At 41.1% G+C, this 27616-nt stretch overlaps 1 protein-coding gene across 3 annotated transcripts in view; it reads right to left on the bottom strand.

The window, feature by feature from the left end:
- Fgf14 (fibroblast growth factor 14) overlaps nt 1-21839 on the bottom strand; it is a 629887-nt gene extending 608048 nt beyond the window's left edge. The window contains exon 1 of one of the 3 annotated variants that reach the window (XM_013077333.3): nt 20867-21839. In XM_013077333.3, coding sequence (XP_012932787.1) covers nt 20867-21074 — 208 coding nt within the window. In that variant the 5' untranslated portion in view covers nt 21075-21839. Of the gene's footprint in view, nt 1-20093; nt 20175-20866 lie in introns of those variants that run through there. The other 2 variants (XM_087193215.1, XM_087193216.1) reach the window with 2 other exon arrangements.
- Nucleotides 21840-27616: the final 5777 nt, after the last annotated feature.

A 27616-nucleotide genomic window follows, 5' to 3' on the forward strand; every position in this document is an offset into this window, starting at 1 on the left:
TATATATCACCTTCTAATCACTACAAATACATAAAGGGGATATTCTCCCTCTACTACCAGAAAATAAAATGAAAACAACCCTGACACACAGACAAATTACAATTGGGATTTTCATCTTTATCTCCAAAGTTCATACATCACTGTCTTTATCAGTAAGAAAATAGCAGCAATGACAATTATTGTAAAAATATCCAACTAACAGTAATGATCTAGGGAAGACTGTAAGAAAACAGGCATTTAGAAACAGAGTCACAGACAACTAGCCTATCTAACTGACTGGGGACACTTAGGCCAGCACAAGACAAAAGAAGATACAAGCATCTGCCTAGGAATTGTACCAAACGACCATCTGTACCATGGAGGAGGACATAAATGATTGAAATTTTTTTTATTTGTTCTGGAGGACATTTTCTCTTAAAGAAAAGTACTTAGGCACATCTAATTCAGATTTTTAACTATTTTATTTTTAACATTATAATGACATCATCCAAAAAAACTCTATTAAAGTGGGTATAGGTACTTAGAGCTCTACCTACTCCTTGGCTTAAACTGAGATATCTAAACTGATACAAATATCATCATTTTTCAGGGAAATCAAACTTGTTCTCCATTCATTCAGAAAATCTTCTAGATGTCAGGAAGTGTATCTGACACAGGGAGTGGAGAAACCATAAGAGATATCTCTATTTTTGATTCTCAAATTTATGTACATAACTAAGTGATATGGATTAACAAACACACGGATACACACACACCCGCACACACACACACACCTGTATGTGCACACAGAATTCAATGGTCAAACATTTACTATATGTTAAATATAGTAAATTAAATGTCAATAGCTTGGGAGTCAATTTGTTTACTTGTCTAAGAAGTATACAAATTACAATGGTGAAGCAAAAGTCATTTAACATTATGATCCTCTTGAAAGAAAAAATTTTTGATACCATAAAATGAAAAATTCCCCATAGAAAAATCACAATATTCCTTAAGGAAATAATACAAAGATCCTCCAAAGTTTTCACAGGAAAGCCAGCTAGGCTTCTTACAGCTTTATTCACCTCCTGAGATTCATCTTCCCCTTTGGGCACCTTACTAATGATGGCTTCTAAAGAGAAAATTGGTGCTGCTCTGAATGTAATACTCTGGCTCAAGCGAAGGTAAATACCACTTCACTTAACTCCCAGAGCACAGCCAGACAAGGTTAAAATATTTGAATAAAAGGTAATTAAATATTTGGATATGATACAAAGGAAATCAATACAGAATGTCATGGAACTGGAGCCTATAGTTTACTTATTCTCTATTTAAAGTTCAGTGTATGAATACCTCCCTGCTCTGCTCCCAAAATGCCCAATTATAACTAGTACCTTAAATATCCAAGCTCAAGAGAAGCATCAGAGAGAGCAAAAGGTTTCTTTCCCATCTAGTTAGCTCCCACGCTCATGTCTGCATCACTCCTCAGATGGCTAGCCCTGAGACTGTCCACCTGGTCTTGGAGATGCTCTAGCTATTTATGTCAGGGCTTTAATCTCCTAAATAACAGAGTGATTTTTCTTTTAATGATGCAAAATAAACTGCAGCAGAAGTGCTTTTTCTGTTACAATTTTAGATGACATTCATATCAAGGAATGTTTAAGCTTTGCATGAGACACCCAATAAGAGAATTACAATAAATTTAAATGAAAGGAGTACAATTTACCTATCACAGTGAATTTTGACCTCCTCTGCACTACATTTACAACTAAGTAGACAGAGTCCATGTAAATATAGTATCATGTGGTCAGTATGCAAATGAAATGCCCATGCCTTGAAAATAAGCAGAGGAGAAGAATCAGAGAAACTTTCATCAAAAGTATAGATACAAAAATTGTTTATTCTGTGTTCATTATCTACAGATAGTCTACACGTTTGCTATGGTCTCGACATTCATATCTTCCAAAATTCAAATGTTGAAATATCATTGCCAATCCAATAGTAGTAAGAGGTGGCCTTTGAGAGATTACTACAAAAAAATTTCACATATAATCCCTGTTATAGTTTCATGTAATATACAGTAGTATATTTAGACATTGCTATATCATATTTTGGTTAAATTTCTTATTGGTAAAAAGATCTTTGGGTTACATATCAATTCAAAATGAGATTTTAATATGTCATGAGATTTTCAAAGTATTCTTTGGATAACTGAATATCTACACAAAAAAGAGCAAAGGTGGACCCGTACCTCACACCATACGTAAAAATTTACTCAAAATGAATCATAGACCTCGATATAATGGCTAAAACTCTCAGAAGAAAACTTACAACTAAATCTTTATGATCTTGGGTTAGGAAATGGTGTCTTAGATCACATGCCAATACATAAGTGACAAAAAACAAAGTGAAATCCAATGAATTAAAGACTTTGCACTCTAAGGACACCATCAACAGAATGGAAGGAAATATGTACAAACAACAAACTTGATAAGACTTATATCCAGAATACATAATGAAATCTTACAATCCAAAAGTAAAGGATGAATCACTCAATTAAAAATGGACAAAGAGTTTGAATAGCCATTTCTCCAAAAACAATACACAATAGTCAAGAACTTGAAATGATCCTCTGTATCATTAATCATTAGGGAAATGCAAATCAAAACCACAGTGACATTCTACTTCACACTCACTAGAATGACAACAATCAAAACAAGGAGAGACAGTAACAAGTGTTGATAAGGTTGTGAAATATTAGAACTCTCATACATTACTGTAGGGAATGTAAAATGGTAACACTGCTTTAGTAAAGAGTTTGGTGGGCCCTCAAAACGTTAAATGTTGATTTATCACGGGACTCAGAAATCCCACTGCTAGTTATATGTCCAAGAGAACTGAAACACATATCCACAAAAAATTATATACAAATGTTAATGGCAACACTAATATATGCCACAACATGGATGACCCTTAAAACATTATGCTAAGCAAATCAGATGTTGGGTATTTTAATTTATACAATATATCCAGAACACACAAATCCAGAGAGAGAGAAAACATATAAGTTTGCCAGGGTATGTGGAAAAAGGAAATTAGAAGTAACTGCTGATAGGTATGTGGTTGCTTTGTAAAGTTATAAAAATATTCTAAGATTATATGTGATAATTATTGTACAACTATGCAAATACACTGGAAACTGAATTGCATATTTTTAAATGGGGAACTTTGTGCTATATTCATGGTATCTCAATAAAGCAGCTATAAGAGTGAAATTTATAACTTATACTCTGGGTTTGAAAAATACAATATTAAAATTAAACCACAAATCATTTCGGATTTCTTCTATAACAGAAAATGTTATTTGAAGTTTTCTTATTATTCATTGCATAACTATGGTCATCTGCAGCCAATAAGCAAATTCAGAAGAACAAAAAATGTAAAAAACCCAAAGGCATTGACAGTCAGCCTTGTGGAACAATAAATTAATTTCCAGTCATAACCTATTTTATAGTTATTGCTATGCTCATTGTACTTTTCAACTGACACCCAGCTGCTATCGTTTGGAACTTAGTGTCTGGGACAGCACTACTGGGAGCTTGTGGAAACCTTTAAAGACATGGGAGGTCTTTATGTCATAAGGGCATGCTCTTGAAGAGTACAGTAGGATTCCCAGCCCTTCCTCTTTCTTCTTTTTTCATTTCTATCCATGAAGTAAACAATTTTGCTCACTACATATTTCTGCCATGACGTGTTGCCCTACCAGAGGCCCAAAAAACAACCGTGGATCAAAACCTCCAAAACTGTGAGTTGAATTAAATCTTTTCTTTTTCTAAGATGGTTACCTCAAGCATTTGTTTCAGTGACAGAAAACTAATGCACCAGTTTATTATCAAATGCTATCTAAGGGCAGCCACAGGTTCCTCATTCCTTTCAGAATACTCCAGTCTAAATCTACTCCTAGTTTGGTTACAATGGGTAAAATCTCATGATATGGACAAAAGGGAATGAGACAGATAAGGGAAAGGAAGATGGATCTGTTTATTCCTTTGCCTGTGTGAGTGTCACTTCTCAAGGACTGACCATCCTAAAGCCAAACCTCAGTGTCCCTAGAAAAGAAATATCCTTTCTCATTTATGTGTCATTTGGGAGACGAAGCGTACTATTCTTCACAGAGAAGTCATTCAGTCAGCTTGGGGTGTTGCATCAACTATCAAGCATGGAATAGCACCCATCAAAGTGTTACAAAAAATTGTGCTAACTTTTTTGAAAAGGAGACCTGCCCTCAGCTGTTAAAAGCTGAAATAACAGTTCTCAATATGGCATCCCATCCCTCATCTGCAGGAACTGCTGCAGGATGTTTCTCAAGAACTTTGTTAACAATGAAAAAGTTCTACTGTGTTTGAATGTCTATTTTATACCTCTTTCCCCAAACATAAGACCTAGCTGGGAAAAAATCAGGCTTGAAAGCTAGAGATCAAAAATGCCAGCCCCAATCAGCCTATCCTTGCCTTACCAGTCTGCCAGCCATCACGGTTCTCCTGCTCAGTGGCTACTCTAAGGCGGGTGAGGCCAGGATAGGCTGGCTGGGGCTGGCACTTTTGACCTCTAGTTTTTAAGGCTGATTATTCTCCATTTAGGCCACGTCTGGGGGAAAATATAATTATATATAATTATAATTTATTCAAAGTTGTTCTTCTAATAATGTTTTTTACTTTATTTCCAGGATTATTTAATGAGTGGGGAAAGTTACAACTTCTGGGCAAGAAAAACTATTCATAAAAGTATACTTGACATGAAAATACAGTATTATCCATCATGTTTGGCAGGTAAGAACATGGTTGAGAATCTGTCTGTTGTATTACATGAAGGGCTATTAGGGTATTATATTTTGGAGGTACAGTGGCTAAATATTTTTGGTAAAGTAGAGCACATATTCCATATATGTCTACTGAAAAGCAAATCAACTCAAGTTCTTACTCCTCAATTGTATGTGTAATTCCTGGACTCATGACCCTTTTATGCTCCATGTTGTTTTCTCTTTCTTAAAAGATTACCCAGTGCCTCTCCCTAACGCTTTTCCTTTCCCTACCCAGTGCCTGCCTAACTCTTAATCATTCTCCAAGACTGTCAGAATTTTGTTTCCCCAGACAACCTTCCATGCCCTATTCTTGAGCTCTATAGCACAGGAGCTACATATTCAAATATCACTCTATTACTACATCCTGCAATATTAATGAGAAAAAAATTAATTAAAAATTATCCTCACAGATACATACCACGGCTGTGTATCTTGTTTTATTAAATCATCACTTCTAATGCGATTGGAGATCACCCCCCCCAAAGTGATCATAAGATGATTAATTTTAAGAGGGTCTTGGGGTTAAGGTTGTTGTCTCTTTCCTCATCAAGCAAAGTATCTAAAGGAAACCTAATAGCAAATATATAAAAACAACTGAAACAGCAAGAAATTGGGGTTCCTTATATTTTGTTCTACACAATTGATTAATAAGTAGATATGGAACAGTTATAGCAATTTTTAGGAGAGTAGAGTATAACATTTTAAATGGCAACTATCACCAAGTACGTCTCTTCATACACAATAGGAATCAAGGACACAAGATATCTTAAAATCCCCTGCAAAAACCCCTCCATACAACAAACATGACCAAAGAGAATTTGTACAGAATGTTTTTCATTTCCTTCTAGTGAATTTTTAAAGAGCTTAAAGCACTATTGACTACGTGATTTTCTTTCATGTTTTATTGTCTTATTTTCTGCTTTTCATCTAATATCTTTCTGTACACAAAAGAAATAATGGTAGTAGACAGCACCAAAACCTAAAGAAATAACTATAGTGTGACTTAAATTTACCATGTATTTGGAGCTTCCAACTTTTACTTCTGAGTTATCCATGTGGCCTACTTATTTGGAAGAAACTTAAAGTGTTGCTTAAACTGTACCAACCCATAAATACCAATAGTAAAGATGCTAACTAATAAACCTGATATAGGAAGTAGACATCCTTGGAAATGTCTCATTATTAATTAAGATAATCTCAACCAAGCTATCTGAAATCATGAAATGGATATAAAGATATTTTTAATTCAAAAACTATACATTTAAAAACATAAATTACTGATTCTCTGTAGTGCTAAACCTACTTCTGAGCTTTCTGCTCACTGTCATATTGTCATTGATACAAACACTCCCTCAATGTCTCTCATGGGAAAAGATTCTAATGGCCAACAGATGGGGTAAAACCACAAACATCCAAGATGCAGCTACAAGCTTAATGTCTAGCGTACATCCATACCCATAAATATGTGCAACTTGCTTAGTGTTTGTCCTTAAAATTGGAAAAGCTCAAACCACAATTTAATGTGGGACATTCTGTGAAAGCAGTATTTCAATATTTAGTAGCTCAAAATATGGACATTTTGCCATAATTTAATGCAGAAATTAGGAAATAAATACAATGTATATTACCTGAAAATCACTTTTCTGCACTTTTCGAAGTTCTTTGCACCTGTATTGGTATATTTATTAGCAGTACAGTACCACTTCTATCATTTTCCTTAATTTTCTTATAGTTCTACAGTGGGGAGAAAGAAGAATAGCTCCTAACAAAGCATGGAATAATATTTAGAAATATTTCTATCAACTATAAATTTTAATGGATACAAGAAAGGATAAGTCAGTGATTTGTCTTACATTAAAACTGTAACATTGCAATGTAATGCATAGTTAAGTAAAAGCTGTTATCAAGATGCACAAAGACAGATAATGCCTCCTTCTGCTTTGGATGATAAAAATAAGAAAAGTAAGACTATAATCACAGAGTGAGCTGAATGTGTCTAACTTCCTTTCCTCAGGCTCTCACAAATACTTGTCAGTGGACAACAGAGAGAGTGGGTGAAAAAGCATCTACATATCCACATGACACAGGCTGGACCATGATTCGGAAGTGGCATCTTTATATGCGAAGGGTGTATGTTTCACTTTTTTATTCAAAGATATGGTAATGCAAAACAATCAGATTCTTTATGTAACCCGGCAGTATTCAGACCTTGGCATTGTGTAGCTGTCTATTGCCTTTACCCTAATTTGCAAAAAGTTTGATTAAATCACTACCTTACCTGCTCACCCCACTGGAATAACAGAATTCAGGTTTAAGATTCCAATTTGCTCCCACCACAGTATGTCTGCTGTCACCCCTAAAATGAGCCCCTTCTTTTTCTTGTATGAATTATGCTTGCCCCACGCTATAAATACATATCACTTTTAGAAACTCTGATCTCCAATAAGTATCCTATCCCTGAAGCAAAGAAATTGCAACTACTGATTCTAAGGCATTATTAGTGACATTTTTACAAAATTTGAATAGCCATTAATACTTTAATTGCTTTAGTTTTAAGGAAGGTTATCTTCCTTAAAATGTCATTTTATAAATACTGTGGCATTGCTAAGCATTAAAATATCCAGGGCACAGATACTGATGCCCTAAAATATAATTCAAGTTTTATAACAGGAGAGAGTAAAAAAACAAAATTCAATTCCAAAAGTTGTGTTTTTAGCAAACTGTTCTTTAATCCATGTTTCCACTAAGCAATGATCAGCAAAGGTTAGTAAAACAAATAGCCACCACTGGAGCCAGAGCAACAACTTAAGATTTCTTGTAGGGGAAAAAAAAATGTGGCCCAAGTCATAAAAATTTCCTAGTATCCTAATAGGTGTGCCATTTTTAGTCCTTTCCAACTGTGTTACACTTTAAAAAAATCATCTGGCAGGGAAATAAATTGCTAAATGGAGTACTTAAGCACTACTACTTAGTGCTTCAATGCCACATCTTGAAGAAAGCATTGAAAGCCATTCTCCTCTTACATGGAAACCAAAAAAAGCCACTAGACCTAGAGAACTGGCCCCAGACCACATAAGAATTACATGTGCTCATCCAACTATCAATTATGAGTAACTATCAAGGACAAATATGTAGCTGCTAGCTACAAATACGTCTCACATTCTGGTCAAATCATCTATGACTTCAGAGAGTAGACTGAGTCCACTTCTCATGAGCCTCTGCCAGGACCACAGTGATGCCACATCACTCATTTACACCTTCTACATCTTCCATCCTTCCAAGTTCAGGGCAAACAGTGCCCTTCCTGACCCAAAATTTCTCCATGTATATTTTTAAATGGTCCATTCCTGATTGCTGAGCATTTTTCCTCCTGCTTTTATTACACACCCAGAATATCCTTCCACTCAAACTATTTCCATCTCCAACTAACAGAAGAACATTTCCTTTGATTGCTTTCTTATTACACAAACCTTCCTTCCTCCCAGAACTGCCCCTCCCTGCAGTCAGTTACATCAGTTCTGCTTTCCAACTGTAATCTTGCAATTCCCAATCATCCAACTCCCCTTCTCAGAAACATCCTCCAGTTCACTAATTTTTACATATCCAGTCTAACTCCTCTGCCAGGCTTTCAGACTCTAAAATATGAATCCACTAATTCTCCAAACTATGATTTCATTAACTTTCCCACAAATCCCCAACCACATGCCTTTCACTCTCCATAAATAATTCTAGCCTTTGACTTTCACATATATTACATGTGTGATTCACATGTGTGATTTCTTGCCAAGAATCCGCTTATCTCTCCTGCCAACTGAAACATGCATTTACAAGTCACCTCAGGTCATACTGGTCTAAAAGATTTCCCTTTCTTCCCCTTTCATCCTAGATGGGTTTTGTAGTAGAAATAACTCTGTCCCACATTCATATTCTCTGTATGTACATTTAGCTGAAGGACTTATGGGTCAAGGACCAAACCCTTATGGAATATTTTAAATCTCTCCCAGTAACTAACATGTAATGGATTGTATTTTACTTATTTAAATGCTGACAGATTTATCATATAAGATTGCACATTGTCTACCTTCTCAAAGCCTTGGGATCATTTGCAAGATAACTTTCAAGTAACAAGAATTTTTCTAAAGACTAGGTGCATTTTCGGAACAATAAGAATGGCATGGCAGTACTGTGAGACAAAAGGAAGAAAGAGTCTACTTGCAAAAAATAAATTTAAATGACTTGCCCAGAGCATTTCTGCATATCTAATAACAGCTTTTGTACCAGATTATCTCTGCATGGATGTTTGCATAACAAACAACCCTGGTATCCAGGGATAGTGCCTCCTCTAGCTGGGAGGACATATTTGTTTCCTGGCCAGAATAATGAGCATTTGCTCCCTACAGAGCAAAGATCAGGTAGCTCTGCTAGAAGCCCCTTAAAAGATTTGGGATTTCCTAAATTTGACATCCACCAGGGGTGACACAAATCCATAGTACACAAATATCTTCCAAGCCACTAGGCACTACCTTAAGGGATGAGGCACCAGGGAACTTAAGAGAACAAAACGTTCATGCTACCTGCTATACTCTGAATAATAAAGTCCTTCTCTGATCCAGGGCTCTCCTGTCTTCTACCAGGCTGTATGTAACTGAGGCAGGCTACCAAGCTCTGTGAACTCTACACTTGGTAGTTCTGTACCACTTCTGGTACTAACTGAAACTTGGACTGTTCGATTAAGATGCTTTAGTTAACAAAATACAACAAGACTCTCACATCAAATTCTACACCTCTAGCATGCAATGACATGAATGAATCTCAGAATCAATATGGTGACAAAAAGAAGCAATCCCCAAAATGTGAGGACTGCACGACCCAACGTGAAATTCTCCTACAAGCTAAACTAAAGTGAGAAAAGTCAGAGTGGTAGCTGCTTCCTAGAGGGATCACAGCAGTAAGAGAAAGGAAACAGAACTTTCTGGGGTGATAGGAATGTTCTAGATCCTGATTGTGTTACTGGTTAATATAATACCAATGATTGTCAAAATATATCAGCCATGAGGTTAAGAACTGTGCTTTTGAATGTATGCAAATCACATCTCAGTGACAATGCTTTAAAAATTCTAGCTACCTCAGCACATACTATGTTGGAGTCTCCTTTAGTTCCAGGTCAAATGATTCAGGGAAACATGAAGACAAATATTGGTCACTTTCACATACTTAATCATGCTTTTCAGAGAGGCAGCTGCTGTGTAGGCCTTTTAAGAGTATCTATTTTGAAGACTAATTGGGTGTATAGCAAGATCTTTTAATTATTATCTTAGGACTCTGGCAACTTCTGTAACCTTTTCGTGCTTGAGCTTTATAACTTTTAGGTATAACAGAAGTTCCTACTTGTAGTTTTAAGGATTAAATTAGACAATAGAAGTAAATTGCCTATACATAGAAAGCATTCTCTAAAGGGTAATTGTGATTATTATTACTTATAGCATACTTAATGATAACACAAGAGTCAAAATAATCAGGATATTTCTTTGAAAGCAGAAGAGTAAAAATGCTTTTAAAACATGAATGTGTTTAATGTACATTCATTAATGGAAAACTTAAGTCAAATGCACATCATATATTTTCTATGTTAATTTGAAGTAGACAGAGGAAAAAAATCAAATTAAGTTGATGCCACTTCGGGTACGTCTCAAGTTCAGACAGATGTGTCCACTTACTTTATGAACACTGTATTGTTATTTTTTGCCTGTTTCTCCAATGTAACACATGTGCAGTTGAAATACTAATCCTGACTTGCCTGCAGAGTAAATTCATGACAAAACTTCTGAAAGGCATAGCAACTATATGCTAAAAGATGGAATCTGCAGTAGGACAATGCCAATACAGGGAAAATGAGACAAAGGGGTGATTCTGTGATGGGAATGCACTCTGCTCTGGCAAAGGGCAAAGGCTCAGAGCACTGACTGGATTCATGGCTCTGCATATCAGGCTGTGCTCTAGCTGTACCATACCTGCCACTGGTTAGTGTCTCATATACCTAGCACTGTGCCATTAAAATTATCCCCGATTTTTTATAAAAGGAAATAAAGTGAGGAAAGATAAACTAATAAGCAGTAATTATGTGCAGCTTCCATCCAATGCCGTGGTTTGAACAGACTTTGTCCCAGCAGAAACTCTGGTTGAAATTTGATCATCCTTGTGGGGGTGTTGGGAAGTGTGGCCTCTAACAAGCTATTAATATTAATCCGCTCATGAATTAATGTGTTGTTATTATCGAAGTGTGGCTATATTATAAAAGTAAGCTCTCTGCCAGTCACTGGAGGCCCTCCTCCATGCCTCGACCCAGTGAGACGCCCCTCACCAGATGCCATACCATGCCCGCAGATGCTCTTAGGCCCACCAAGCTGCAGCACCATGATGTAAATAAACCCCTGGGACTTATAATTACCTGCTCTCGGGTACTGTTACAGCGACAGAAAACAGACCAAGACACCCTACGTTAAATCTGTTACTGCACTGTTAAAATACTTCTACCATTGAGCATCCATTCTGTTAAGTGTTTCTCATAATATTACACAATGTTTACATGTAACAAAACATTACATGGTTTTCCCTTATTATGTATAATTGTTGCTTTTATGCATTGGTTAAATTTTAAAAAAGCATTTCCTATACAGTATGTAATATCCATTATTATATGTATAAGGAATGTTATTTCACATTGTTAGTGAGGACATATTTCTAATGTAAAAGAAAAATAATTAAGTTTATAAAAAATACAAAGGCCTAGGAGACAAGACATTTGATAACCAGGAGGAAATGAGAGCATATTGGATTATTGCTTTCAATCTGCCCCAATAGTAAAACATCGGGACTGAAACAGGGCCACTAGTGATTGTTCAATTAAGAAACTGACTCGGGTCTCCTAGCAAACAGGGCGCTTACTTTGCTTAAGAATTACAACACCTGCTGCACAACAGTAATACAAATAAGAAAGATGCGTTTGCAGACTTTAAGGCAGAGACTTCGAAAGCACACACAATTAAGGGATATTGTTTTTGTGTTAGTCTTGAGAACTTCTTATATTCGGTTTTCTTACATTTTTGAAGTACACTACTGTACCACGGGCTGCACACAGGCAGTAGGGGATAAAAAGCACAATCCTTCTGAAGCCATACTTTAAGAGGCAGCCTTACAGAGAAGGTTACCACACACTTCAGTGATCCACTGTAACTGCATACACAACAAAATGTTAGAGAGGGGTTTTAAGCATTTTAATTACAACCACATTCATTTCTATCTAAAAAGCAGGTGCATACACTTACATATGTAAATTCAATAAAGATCATGCTTCCTTCTTGCCAGGCCTGAATAGTCAATCTGAAAACTTAGCTTTTAATTGCACCACTTGACTCCTCAAACTTAACAAAGTATTGTGTTCAGAAACACCTGCTATTGACAAAGATGTGTCTATAATCATTAAAAAACCATTCTGAGTTATCTTTATTGTATTTTCCCCATAGCTAAGGATTTTCACAGTTGAAGTCAAGAAAAATGAACTCTTTATCCCAGGGCAACTCTCTTCGACTTGCCTAAGTTTTAATCTAGAGTGAGAAATTTGTCAAAGTTTCTGACTTGGTATTAAGTTTTCTCAGCAACTCAATATGAATAGTCTGGAGAATTTTTACTATGTTTCAAGAAGGGAATGTATTATTGTCAAGTGTCCAAATCAAAAACCTATAGTCATAAAATTCAAGGCTCCTCTTTCCACTTCCTCCTTAAAATTCAACCTGGCCACTTACACAGACTCTACTTTCTCTCCTGTGCCTTATTTTGGAGCTTACCACATCTCACAAGGGTAGTTACTTCCTCTTTGAGCCTTCCACCTTCAGTCTTGACCAATTCAATCCCATTCCCCACACTGTGGCCCTAATGGTGGTCTAGATAATAAATCTGATCACATCATACAGAACACACGTGACGTGTTCTTGACTACCTTCTAGAAGACCACATACACACACCTGCCAAAACCCACACTATCCTATTCCTGTGGTAATTCTTGGTATGCAGCCCTCTCTTGGCCTTCCAAAGCACAAGTATGCTGTTTTCATTTTTTTTGTTAACTTTACCAGTGAATTCCCCACGTGGCTAACTTCTAGTCAGTCTTCAAGACCCAGTCAGAGATTTATTCCCTTTACTAAGTCTTCCGTGCTCTGTTCTTTGGCCTCATTGCACCTGCATCCATCTACACTCATATACCATCAGAATTAACCCAGTTCTTGGCTCTCCTGCAAATTCCGTGAGGGAAGAACTCTTCTCACCCCTGTACCTCTGGGATTAGCATCATCAGATGGGACACGGTGCTACCTTTTGAGCGTTTATTAAATGTGAAAAATAGATTACAGTTACACAATTAACAAAAAGAATTTGCAAATGAGGTTTAAAGAAAAGATTTAAAGCTTAAGTGATTTTCTGCAATAGCCCAAAGATGACAGAAGAAAAGCCAATGTAGACAGACAACCCCTCCTCAAAAATGCTTAGAATCCTTTAAAGGAAAGACATTTGGAAAGTGAAACGGATGTAGTGGGACGCCATCCCTTTCAGCACCAACCACACAACTCTGTGACGTGCATGAGAAGCTTTTCATGGTGTCCCAGGTAAAACAAACCACTACCTGTGCTTGTGCCTACGATTAAACACCACTTCGTGGAAGTCACTTCCAGACTGGGGAGGAGAGGCCCATGTGTAAAACGAGCAGGGTGTTGGCGATCCTGAAGGAGGGCCTCTACCTACAGTCTCTCGCCTTTGGAATGCAATTTAAATACACACTCATATTCAGGGCGGGATCCTGGGCGGGGGAAGCCACAGAAACTAGCAGAGTATTAGAGCTGGTGCTGAGCTGAGATTACTCTAGTCAATACCCTTCCTACTGACGAGGAGACCGCGGCCCAGAAAACTCCAAGAACCGGCGGGGGATCTCCAGCAGCTGGTGAGGAAGCTGAGACCCAACCTCGCAATCTTCTCCCAGTGCTGGACGTGGACACAACGCCCAGCGACCGCGGCTCCTTCCTCCCGCCCGTTCCCTTCCCTTCAGCCGGTCCCGGGGGTAGAGCTGACACTTGGGAGCGCGTCGCGGAGCCGGGCTGACGGAGGCAGCCACCTGCGAGCCGAGACAGAGCTTCCTTCCGAGCCCGGAGGCCCGGGGACACACGGGGACGCTCTCCGCAGACGCCCCGGGCAGCGCCCGAGCAGGAGCGGCCCGGAGATCAGCGCCCTCAGGAGCCACAGCGAGAGACGGAGCGCGTTGCAGCTCCAGCGCCGCGGCTTCCGGTAGCGCTGGTTGCCATAGCAACGGCGGCGCCGGCTACCGGGCCTTGGAAGACGCTCCTGAGGTCAGAGGTCATCTCCGTAGCAACGAAAACTTCCCGCGCTACGGCATCTCCAACGGGCCGCTTCCGCCGCATTGCGTAGCGGAGCCCCCGGCGCCCTGAGTCTGGAGACGCGGAGGTGCCCGGGTCTCAGCGAGCGGTGGACTGGGACGGAATAGGGTTTCAGCCCTCCGAGCCGCGCCAGGAAGAAGCCCGCCCCTAGCCTGCTTGTTCCCCATCTCTCTGGGGCTGAATAGTGCGGACTCTGAAGCCAGCTTCACCCACATCACCAAGGGGCTCCATGTCTGCAACCGCTCAGAGCTGCAGCGTTGGCCGGCTCACGGCTTTGCAGAAAACAAATGACACAGATCTCGGGGAAAACCGAAGCCTCTGCCTCAAGCCGTGGCTTTTGCCAAACTTTCTGGTCCCTGATACAAACTCTGCGTCTCTCAGCCCCGGGACACTGGCCCAGCCTAGCACCATCCACCTTTCAAAGTGGTTTCAGGAAGGAGAGAGACACAGACCTGTGTGGTGGCTGGAAGTGCAGGGAGCCGCGGAGTCCGAAAAGGACTGCCTTTAAAACTTTAAAACTACATATGAAAGGGAGGGACATCCTTGCAAGGCAACTGGAGCTAGGGAGGGTCATTGTGTCCTGTCCCCCCTCAAAAGCAAACATATCACAAGCAAAGGTCCCAATTATAATCTTCAGAGAAAGGAGTTGAAAAGAGAAATGAACAAGTCACTGCTTAAGCAGAAAAGGAGATGAAAATTAAAGACTGGAAAAGAAAATGAAGCAAGCTCTGCCAGGCAATACACTAGCATTTGCTGTATTAAGGCTGAGTGGCAGAAGGGGAAAATCTAAAGAACACTTCAGCTTATATTTCTGAGAATGGCTCAAGGGTGAGGAACAGACTGCAGGCTTCAAGTTTTGAGATTTAGAAGGGAGAGTATGGAAAATGTGGACCAAAGGAATGTTTGCACGCTGCACTTCAGGTTGTCTGTCAGAAAGGATGAAGCGCCAGAAGTGAAAGCCTCTGATACCTCCTTTCCTTCTATCTTTCTTATTATTTAGAAGACAGATTCAACTAGGCCTGGTGCAAGCCTGCAATCCCAGCACTCCTGGAGGTTGGGTAGGAGGATCCTGGCCTTTGCAATTTAGGGAGGCCCTGTTCCAAAATGAAATAAAGGGCTAGGCATGTAGGCTAGTGGGGAGACCCTGGGTTCAGTCCCCAGAACCACAATTTCATAAAAAAGCAATAGCCAAAAAAAAAAAAAAAAAAGCATTAGCCAAATTCTTGGTTATATTGGAAAGGAATAAACATTATGGACACTTACCTGAGTAAAATGCATGATACTGTTACACGCCCACATTCACCTTTTCACAGACACCTATTTTTCACTATTTGTCCATTTTACTAAAATGTACTGACATGCTATGTAGCATAAGCAGAGATTTTGTCAAAAGCCAATGAGACAGGCAGTACTGCCCAACAGTTGGAGGACTTTCTTTGAGGATATGAGTTGATTGAACAAAAACTTTAATGTTCTCTATAGAACATGTGTTTTTCCTCCTTTCGGTTTGCATGTTTAGAAGGAAAGCCTAAGAATTCTTCCTTTTTCCTTCCTCATCCTACCTTTTACATTCTGACTTAAGTAAAGAAATGTGTTTGTAACAACTAGAGCGATAATGAGGAAAATGTTTCAGGATAAAGATGGTCTTTCAAAAGCACGGTAGCAAAAATGCTGTTGCATTTCAAAACATATACTGGCGAACTGAGAAATAGCCTTCAGAAAATCTCCTACCCTTTATTGCCCAGGTCCACCTCGTAACTACGTATGGCACATGGTACACCGCTAAAACCCTGAGGAAATCCATGCAGACTCTGGAACTGAGTACGGATGTGTAGGTAGGTGAATCTGAAAGGTTTTATTGGAAAGGTAGGCAAGAAGCTCCTTAATAGAGGAGCTCTGGCTGTACTGTTCAAACATCCCAACTGTTTCCCCTTAAGCTTAGAAACTATTTTGAATAAATGCTTCCATTTTGAGATATCTACATGGTATTTATAGAAAACTTACGAGTCAATTTGAGTTAGGGCTGATGCCAAAATGCAAAGGAGTAAAACATTGGTTGTTGTTCTCGTTACCATAATATAAAAATACTTCACAAAAGTCTCTAATGTTTGTGTTGCTGAATCATGGAAGACTGGGTTCAAACACTGTAAAGGAATGGTTAACTGTGGGAAATGTGAGTATAGTATAGAATTAGCCTCGGCACCTTCCGAAAGCAGTGCATTATGGGAGCAAACTTTCTCAGTTAAAAATACTGTGTGAGATGAGAACAGGTTGTAAATGGGTACAACCAAAGTCACCTTCATTGTTAAAAGTAAGTTTAGATTATTATGCATTGAATTTTATACTTGTTCATCTGGATATAAAGTACAAAAAAGAAAAGTCCACTCTTCCAACAACTCAGTACTTGGAAGCCTATCTAAAATGCCATCCTGTGGTTCATGGAGTGGCACTGTTCAGCACAAAACTCATTTCGCTACCTCAGTAACTAAAGCTTCCTGGATGGAATCCAAGGCCAACTCATCTTACATGGAATCTCACTCTAAACCCAAGCATGTTAGAAGAACCCTACACTTGTTTGGTGTTCTAGCTATGTAATCTAAATTTGATGCATTCACTTGCTATATACTCCATGTTTAGAAATTCAGACATGATGGCCCATTTGTGGCTCACTCAGCTCTTCAGGAGGCCAGGAGGACTCAGCAGGCTGAAAAGGAGGAAAAAGTGCTCACTCTTTAATTCCCTCGCCCCCTGTTTTCTCAATTCCAAACACCATGGCAGCGCTCGAAGTCAAGCAAGCAGCTATCACAAAGAATGTGCATATGATAACAGTGCCTTGCCCAGGTGTTTCTGACACCTAGAACAGCTTGAGAGAAAGGCAAAAGCAGAGCTGAAAGGGACTCAGACAAGTAGGAAGCAAGAAGTGCTAACAGATCCCACCAGACCCTGCTTGTTCCATGGCGAAGTTACAAGGCAGAGAGGGAGACTGAAAAAGCCACCCAGGGCCACCAGTCTGGGATGTCACAAAGTGCTTTGCAGAACTGGGTCTCGAACATCTATTCCTTGGTATCCTCCTTGTCATTGACACGCTCATAGATTGAGATCTATCTTAAAAGTCTGTGCATTCCGAAATCCTAGCAAGCCATGGAGTTTTGGGGCGTGTTGTGAAATTAGTGGGTATAGACATCTGAAAGTCTGTGGCTTCTTTTGCTTGTTTTATACTATGTGTTCCAAGAGACAGCAATGACCTAAGTATTTATGTTTATTGTAAACTTTCTTCTTTCCACCATATTTTTCTCTTATCACCCTTTGCTGTGAGATCGGTGACCTAGATTATTTTCCACACCTGTTATATACACTGGTCAGTCCAAACTATCATACTGGTCCAAAGAAACATATCAAGCCTTCTCCAGGCAAAATAAGTGCCTCGGATTTAGTATTCCCTATTTAATGACTTGCCTAAAATAATGTCACCTTGTATGACTCATACAGTGAAAGTTTTAGCAGGTAACATTTATTCTAAATGCAAAGCTATTGCTCTGCTAGGAAAGCAGGAGAAAATAGGACATCTGTGTGTCCGTGTGTGTGTGTGTGTGTGTGTGTGTGTGTGTTCTCTGATAACTGTACTGTGAGATATTAGGAGCTTTTATAAAGACAGTAAATTTATATCCAAGATTTCTCAGCTAGTGCAGCTTATTATTTAAGTCTACGTAGCACAAATACATTTTGCATGGTTTTTTCCAGTTATATTTTATACAAAATATGCTAAGTAATAACTTTTGTGTAGATGAATAATTTCACCCTTATATTCATGCCTCTGTTATCTGCTCATTTCACATGAACCTGATTATATAGCAGTGCTCCTCAATTCCTCCCAAGAAACTTTGCCCAACCTACCCACACTTGTTGCCAATGTAAAGAACTGGTAATAATGAGTACGTTATTTCATCACTTGCAGAGATGGGGAAGAAATACCAATCTAATATTTGTCCTTGATATAATAGGTGTTTTACCCCAAATTCTCATGGGCACTTTGCAGTATTCTGCCACACTTCTTAGTTTCCAGCCAGTCAGTTGTCCTCTCTTTAGATGTAAGGTAACATAATAGATACTAGTCAATCTGTTCCTTTTTAGTTTTAACAGTTAAGAGGATTGTAGTCTTTGTTTTATTTTAATTACCCAATTAACTTCTTAGTTGTACATGCTATCTTGGGATCAAAAATCTGCAGAAGATTTTGGGCTCATGTCAGTGGCAGAGGGAGAATGGAGATACAAAACTGAAAGGGAATGGCTAGGTATAAATCTGATTCAAGTTTAAAAGGCCAAAACTTTTAGAAGATGAGATAAATCATGTGACACATTAATGCCCCGTTTTTAAAAAAAATCCTCTAAATGCTCCAATTCCCAGGTGGGAACTCGAATCCCTGCCAATCTAAGACTAAACTATCCTATTACAATACTAGTGATGTTTTTAGGCACACCTTGATTTAACTCAGCACTTTACACCCAAGTACTTTAGCATTCGTAAGTTGCAAACTCCATCGTTCCAAAAATATTCATTTAACACCTTCCCAAAACGCCTTGGAAGGAAAAATTAAGAATAAAACTACTTTATTCCAGAGAGATGAAAGTGGGTAGGATGGGGGAAGTGTAATAAAAAGATCCCGAGTCGTGCATAGCAAGAAATTAGTGTTTCCAGTAAAATTGTTTACCAAAAAAAAAGTAAAGGCCTGTAAAGAAACTTAGCATCCCTAACTTACTTCCTACTCTCCGATACTGTGGAAGGACTGACTCCAAGGTCCCTAGACAAATGTCCTCTCTCAGAGGGGAGCTAGCTCTAGTCTCAGCAGGCCCCAGAAGGCTTCAGACCCCGCTATTTCTGTGTGTGGAGTGGCAACCCCGGCTCCCAACTGCAGCCCCCGGCCTGTCCCCACTCGGGGAAGTCCCGTGGAACTGTGGAGCAGACGCAGGTAGGTTTCTCTGTAGGAAGCAGGCACCAGGAAGAGCCAGGCTGGATGCCAGGGGTCGGGGGGCAGCTGCTAGCTGAACTGGAAGAACTGGACGCTCTCGCCTGGGCAGTTCTCAGGATGGCGGGAGGCACCGTTTCTGAGCTTCCAGACGCCAAGGAGTCGAGCGAGAGAAGGGTAAAAAGGACGGAGGCGGAGGGGGATGGTCAGGCAGGGTGTGGAGCTGGAACCCGGGACGGCGAGGGCTCCGGACAGAGGCAGCGTCCACTGCAGCACCGAGCGGCCGGCAGCCAAAAGCCGCTCCCCGCCCCTCGGCGCCGCCCGGGGTCCCCGCTCGGGGCGACCTCCCGCCCTGGACACACGGGCCTCAGCCCTTCCGGACGCCCCGACTCCTCCAGCTCTGCTGCAGAAGCGCTGGCCTCCCCTCCCCGCCCCCCCACACCTCCTCGCCGCTCGCCGCGCCTCCCACCCCCGCCACGGCGACGCCGGTTTGCAAAGTTCGGAGGCTGCGGGGGAGCAGCCACTTGCTGCCCGGCCGCCGGGTCCCGGGCGCCCCCGTGCGGACCCCCGGGCCGGGCTCGCTCTGGGCGCCAGGGCGGCCGCCGAGAGCCGCGATCGGCCGCACCGCAGTGCCGGCCCCGGAGCCCACTGCAGGCCCCCTCCCCCGGCCCCGACCCCGGCCCCGGCCCCGGCCCGGCCCGCCCCAGCTCCGGACCTCCACCGCGGCCACGCCACCTCAGCGCAGCCCTCGGGCCTGCGCCCCGGCTCCTCCCCCCAGCTCCGCCCCCGCCCCCAAAAGCCTGGGGCTACACCGGGGCAGCGAGCCCCTGGGACCGGCCCCTCGGTCACCTGCATTTGCATTGCTTATGTAACGCACTGCAAGTTTCCGGGTTGGAGCCCTCTGGAATCCGGGCGCAGGATCACCAAGCGCGGGCGGCGGAGAGCGGGGCCGCGGCTTGGCTCTCGCCCGGGGACCCGACGCCGGGAGCTGACTCTGCTTTTTAGGGGGGGGGGGTTAAGTGACCCAGGCTGGCCTCCCCAGTCCGGGGTTCCCTCCAGGCACCAGCATCCCCAGCCTCAGATTCCCGGGGGCAGGCTGGGTGGAAGCAGACAGAGGAAGAGTTAGCTGCCTCTTGCACTTTGGTAAGGGTGATGGGGTGGCGGATATTGTGCCCGCTGATCACAAAGTCCAGAGCTCTGTCCCTCCTCGGGCAGCACAAGTAAGGAGACCTCGGGGTTTCTTCTGCCAACTACCAAAGCTCCAGCTGCCTGGGGCACAACCCTAAGCCACAGCCCAGTGCTAGTCCACCAAACACAAGCAACCAAATGCATTAAGGGAAGAGAGGGAAGAAGAAGAGAAAAAAGAAGTTTCCTCCTCCCTCCTAGGGATGGATTGTGTCACAGGCTAGAAGAGATGCTGATCACCGTTTTGGGGTTCGCAGACGCGGATCCAGCGGCGGCTGCTTGTTTATTCATGCAACACCTCTACGGGCAACACTGTCCCGGCCCCTTTACGCTTCCCCTGCCTTCCTGCATAGCAGAACTGCAGAGCCAGCGCTGTGAGCAACAGTACACACAGGTTATTATGAGGAAAAACATAACACGATGCACGTTCCGCTTACCAGTTGGGTTCTTGTTTTTCTTAAGACTCTTGCCACAAAGACACTGCAGCATATGCGTTCCTTTGCTGAAAATGTTCCAAAGAAACCACATTGATTTGGGCGAAAAGCAATCCAGCAGCTTAGACACCCTGAGAAAGAAGAGATCCTTGTGGTTGCATAATAATAATTTGAAATCAGTTCTCCTGAAGAGGGGCACCGGTTTTACCATAGGAAAAACGATAATATTCCGGATCTTCTCCCAGTTTTTCCCCCTCACGTGGTGTATTTCTTTGAGACTTCTCAGCGATTGTTTCTTCTCGGCCAGGGTGAATGATTTATCCCCCCTTCGCTCACCACTGGATTATTACCAAAAGGTTGGGGGGAAAATCCTTTTTCAGCATGAAGCCAAACAAAAAAGCAAAGAAATCCCAACTGAGATCAGAACTAATCAAGGAGAAAACCATAGCCTTTTACTTGATCGCTATGAGGATGGGTGGATCAGCAGCAGCGAAGCGGGATTCATCTTACTGAGAGAAGACTGCCATTGTGGAGCCCCTAGGAGAGAAGGAGGGGAAAAAAGAGGAAAAAAGAAAGAAAAAAGAAAAAAAAAGAAAGGAAAAGAAAAAAAAAAAAAAAACCACCACACGCACTCACACACCAATACCACCTCCGAGATCGACACCCGAAGCCTCAGCCTCCCTTCTCTAGCGTGTGTTCAGTGGGATCGGATTGAGCCTGCAGTTCTGAATTCCCAGGGAGAAGAGAAGATGCGAATCTAGGCTCCCCCTCCCCGGGTCAGTCTCGTAGTAGGTAGAGAGCGCACCGAATCCCCTGCCTCCTCCGGCCTCTCCCTCTGCCAGTTTCCAGCCACCGTGAGCATGAGGAAAATCTCCCCTCCGGATTCCTCGCCCAGCCTCCGATGTGAGTTACAGGCATTAGAGGGAGGAGGAGGAGGAGTTGAAGTTTGCATTGAAAAGACTGGCTTTCCATGACGTAGCCACGTGCTTTCAGACCCGTCACCGGCGGGGCTCCAACCAGCCCGGGGAGGGCAGAGGCTCTGCAGTCTGCCGGCTGCGGGCCCCTCCTGGCGGCTCTGCGCTGCACCTGGGCCCCGGCCCGGCCACGACCCTCTCCCTGCTCCGCCAGCCCCATCCGGCCTGCTGCTGGCTCTCAGCGCCAATCTAGCAGCCTTCCGTGGAAAATTAACAATTATTATGAGTAAACCTTGGCAAATATGGGGGGGGGGGGCAAGAACTCAGAGTTGGGTACCACTCCACACTGCCAGAGCCAGGGCCACCTCCCCATTCTCCAAGCACCAGAGCGACTCAAACATGAAGGAAGACTCTGGGCTTCTCCCTTCGGTCTTATTATTTGAATCCTACTGAAGGTGTTGCTTGAAAACTATAAACTATGTAGCTGACAAGTATGTGTTTTTAGAAACAGCTTGTGCCAAGGACAATGCTACAATCTGGATGGCAGACTAATTTTGTAGGGAGGGTCAGAGGCACAGGACCAAATGGATACCTTTCCTGGACAGGTGACCCATTCTCTTGAAAGTTTTCTTGTACCAAAATCACCCTGATTTTGTCGCATCCTGATTCATGCTGGTTCTGCACCTAAATTAGTATTATCTCACCCTCACTCAGTTTTCATCTCAGCCACACTCCATACAATCTCAGCAAAACAGGCACATTTTCTTCTTTGTATCTAGATAGAACTCTGCTCTCTACTCATCTAAAAAAAAAACTCAAAGAAATTGGGGCAGAACGGTTTATTTAGGAAGAATTCAAATATTCAAAGTACTACAAATTATTACAATGAATACTATAACAAACTCCAGTGTTCCTACTACACAAAATTAATAAATTTAGCATTTTGTCATATTTGTGAGCTGCTACTAGAGGATAAAATTGATCATTCTCTCTCTTTATGTAAATGCCAGCTTCCATTTTAATAGAAAAATGGATATAAAAACTTTAATTGCAAAATATGCATTTAGAAGCTCCAGGTTAATTAAAAATGAAAACCATTGCCTCTACTGTTTGTTATATCAAACTATCTTATAAATAATAGATAGAGATGTAGATTTATGGAGTTGGGAATTGACTGAAGAGATTGATTTTCTAAAAAAAAACAACCTAATTTCTCAATTATCAGTTATCAAAAAAATGTAGTAAAACCTTTCCCACTTCCAAAGTGTTCTCATAGCTAAGAGGGATTTCCAGAAGCTAAAATTTCATCAACTCTCTGATCTTTTGGGAAGGATCATTCAATTTTAGGTTAAGATACAAAAAAGAACTTAAGACAAGTAAATTCTGTGAACGTTAAAAAATTGGAAAGCTAAATAGTGATGGATCCTATGTGTCAAAAGCATCATGTCATGTAGCTTAAAGAAATTACTAAGATTAATTGCAGTTTGGGAAGTAAAGAAAGAGAGAATATGTGAAATTAATGCCAGATGACCTACTATAAAGCAGCAAACTGGAAAATGAAAAGTAGAATTCTTTTTCAAAAAGAGAATAGTGAGATAGCATTGCCAAATAATTAGACAATAAATTTTTATATCAATCAGAGACAGATAGCATATGTTGCTTGTATAACATTCTGCTGTCTGCTGAGAGGTTCCATAATATCCCAATATATTACCAGTAGGCAAATGTTAGAGAAATAGTAAAATAAAAACTATTCTTCTCCAAGGTCTTCTAAATTGGTCCTTTAAAGTACTTGCTGAGTTCCCTGGGGTATTTCACAAATAGAGTACAATGTGAGGAGAGGGGCTGTAATTATCGAATCTTCTATATGCTAAATGTGTATGAAGAGTATTTCTCAAGCCAGCTCTTCTTGGATTTCCACTCTCTACAATGTGAAAGTGAATTTGTTCCCCATTAAAATAATGACTGCCCAAAAGCTATAGCTCACTTTGCTACCTATTAGTGGAAAACTTGTTCTTTGTCCTGTGACCTAAGGAACAAGACAAAAGATAATTGACTGTGACAGTTACTTTTGAGGACCTATAATGCTAGGCACTGTGGTAGTTGCTCCTCATATTTTATGCTGTTTAAAAGAACCCTTTTTAAAAACAATATTTGAAATTTTTACATTTCTACATTTCTTTTGTATAATTCTTGGCACTTTATTACTTATGTTATGTAGTCTATTATTCATATTAATAAACAAACAACAAAAAAATGATTTTCCCCGGAAAAGATGACTAAAACCTACTTAGGTTGTTTTGTTTTGTTTTGTTTTGTTGGTTTGTTTGGTACTGGGGATTGAACTAGGGACCTTGCGCTTTCGAGGCAGGCGGCAGAACCACTGAGTTAAATCCCCAGCCCTAGTTGTTTTTGATCCAAAGGACCTGTAATTCCTGGTAGACTCTGAGTGGCCTATTTCAATCATTCAGCCAAAATTTATTGAGCATCTACCCCGACAGTAACTGTACACGACTCCATGTTGAATGCAAGTCATAAAACTGCACGGGGTTTCCAATGACACAGTAAAGACCAAAGATGGTCCGAGTTAAGCCAGGTTTGGGGGCCTCCCCATCATATCTGCGATAACTAAGACACTTCTTATGTCTACCTGAGTTCCAGACCATAACTTATTTTTAGAAGCTATTAAAGTGTTTGTTTACCCTTAGCCACGCTATCTTCAAATCAATACTACATGACAAGAGTGAACACTAATATAAAAGATATGCAAGTTTTTTAATGCTTGTAAGCAAAAATAAGATAAAGAAAACCTCGTCAAAAGTAAGAAATGGGCTAGGGAGGTAGCTCAGTGATAGAACACTTTCCTTGAATGTGTAAGACCATGATTTCAATCCTCAGTACCATTAAAAAAAAAAAAAAAAAACTAACAATTGGCAGTAAAAGCTGCCTTGGTACATTGGTTAAAAATATCTGTAAAGTTTTTGTTTTCATACAGCTAAAATAAACCCAGTACTCATAATCAAATTAATTTAAAATTAGTCTTACCTTCAGCATATCATAGTAAACAAGGCTAAAAGTATAAGGAGCAGAATTTCATGACACAGTAAAATGTACATTTTATTTTAATATAAAGATGTAAACTTTCACAAAAATTGTCAACAAGAATCTGTGAAACTATCTTAGAATTTTTTTATTTTTTTCCAATTATTGCTCTTCTTTTTCACTCTTTTTAGTAACAAAATCCTACTGCCATTCCAGTTTTTGGAAGGGCACAGTAGAAAACATAGTTCCCAGCCCCCATCATAGTTAAGCATGGTTGTATGGTCATATGACCACATTCTAGCCAGGGAGATGTCAGCAGAAGTGACAAGCTTCATTTCCTCATTTCATTCTTCAGAAGAAGTGGCTTGCCTTCCATGTCCCTCTTCCATTCTTCCTGGGAGCTGGAAAGTTAGGGTCTGGGCACCTATGGCAGCAAGGACATAGTTGTCCAAGATAGAAGAAGCCTAGGACCTTGGACACAGCCACCCACCTCTCCCAGACTGCCTACTTGCCTCTGCATTTTTAGAAGACACAAAAAGAACTTTTTCTCTCATGTGAGCCTGTCTTGGTCCCTGTACACTACTATAACAAAACACCATAAACTGGGAAACTTATGAACAATAGAAATTTATTTCTCTCAGTTCTGGAGGCCGGCAAGTCCAGGATCAAGGCACCAGATGATTCAGTGTCTAATATGGCCTTATTTTCTCAGGGACAGTGCTACCTAGCTGTGTTCTCAGAGAGAAGGCGACAAAGAGCTCTGCGGGGCCTCTTTTAGCTGGGTACTAATTCCATTCATGAGAGCTACACCCTCCTGATCTAATTATCTTCTAAAGGATCACCTCTGTATTCCATCACACTGGGTATTCTGTTTCAACAAGAAGATTTGGGGGAGCACAAGCATTCAGATCACAGCAAAGCCATTGTAATTTTGTGTGAATTTGTCGGTCATTACACATAACATAGGGCAGTTGAGAGTTCATTACCATGATGCTAAAGCTTTGCATACTGGAAGGACTCGAAGAGCAGAGAGGAAAGTGGTTGAAAGAGTTGATCATAAAGGAACAACACATAGAAGACGACCTATGCATATACAACGACCTCTCTGGCTACCTTGCAAACCTCTTTCAAAACCATGGAGCCTTTTGCTGCTTGTACTTATTCCTTCTCTATTGCTGGTGCCAATGATTCACTTTTTAAGGAATAAATAATTCTAAATTTCACATCCCTGTCCTACCCCTCAGTTTCTTCCCCCATGTTCCTACATTGACACATGACACAGAAAATGTCAGGTCCTCTGTTCTGGAGGGAACACTCTGGAAAGGTACCTCAGTCATTCTCTCTGTCCCTCCCAGCTTCTCAGGGAAGGAGAAATGACTCTGGGCTCACATGGCCCAGCTTATATTCTCCCCTTATCCTTGGGATCTGCCTGTCTCCGAGAAGTGCTCAGGTTCCTCTGCTTTCTGTCCTCCATGCAGATGCATTGGGTCAGGCTTAGAGCCCATGGCCTTTATTCTAGAGGCAAATATGGTCACCAATCTCTCTCTGGACATTTTGCAAGGTTTAGAGCAGACAACAGCAATGGCCCCAACACACCCCTTTCACACTCTTATCAGTGTCTTCTGGTTAAGCTCCAGTTGCCAATAATTCCATCTCTGAGCCTGGGGGATTTTTGTCCAAACCACCGAAGTTTCCTCCGTTTTGTGTACTCACATGGAAGCCTGGGAGTTAATACTTCCTAGGTGAATTTCCCCACCACTAAATACTCCAGCTCTCTTGCCTCTTGGGAGGGATAATAATGAAGCATATGTGTTACATCCTTTCCTAGATTTTCCCTGTGGGATTAAGACACAATCTCCCACCGGGTGATTGGTTTATCACCACGTTACTGGTTCTCTTCTTTTTCCTGACTCCTCCTGACCGCCCAAATAAACAACTTGCACTAGAAATTTTGTTTTCTCATGGAAATCAAACCCACACAGGATGAGTAAGGAAAGCAGAGGTGCTAGCCATGTGCCTGTTCTCTAGATCCAAACTGTGTCTTGGATGGTCCAACAATTTCGAGATGTGGAGAGTTTTTTAGGGAGACCAGGTATTTTCTGCAGGTCATATTTTCTTCCCCAAAACAATAATATCAGTGGTATAACCAATGGTTTTCTTTCCATCTTTCTAACTATGCAGCCATTTTTTAAATTGAATCTGAACTCAGAAGTGCAAAGGAAGAAGCAGAATTACCATCTCTGTCGACCCCCAAATAGTAGAATATAATCTAAGAAAAAACCTCCCCTCCTTCTCTTTCTGTGCAGAGTATGATGATAAAACAGTGAAGAACCTGCCATGTGATACAAGCCAGAGCAGGTGAATTCCCTTGAGTCCTCAGAAATATGAGCTTCTCTTGGCACTGTGCCACAAGGCTACATTTCTCACTGAAATGAATGTTACTTTAGCCCGTATAACGATGGCTGACAATCTAGTCCCAACTGCAGCCAACACAAATTCAGAGGAGCCCTCTTCGTCCTCTGAGACAGGAGGGAGTCAACCTTTCTCCAGCATGACTGGTCCTAAACAATCAGAGGACCTATGCCACATATGCTCTGTAACAATGCCCTTAGATCTTTATAACCCTTCTATTAATAAAAGTACTCAGCTTTTAATGTAATTTAAATTTCTAAATGAATTAAATATCTTGACTAAACAATCATCGAAGCAATGGTAACTTTTTGCCAACTACTTTAGACTACACTTTCCTGTCTCCTCGCTAAACTAAATGTTAGTTATAGTTAAGTTAGTATAGTAG

Source organism: Heterocephalus glaber, unplaced genomic scaffold (assembly GCF_053883595.1).
Source record: "Heterocephalus glaber isolate CG9 unplaced genomic scaffold, H.glaber_assembly_v1.0 deba00001579, whole genome shotgun sequence".
NCBI lineage: Eukaryota > Metazoa > Chordata > Mammalia > Rodentia > Bathyergidae > Heterocephalus > Heterocephalus glaber.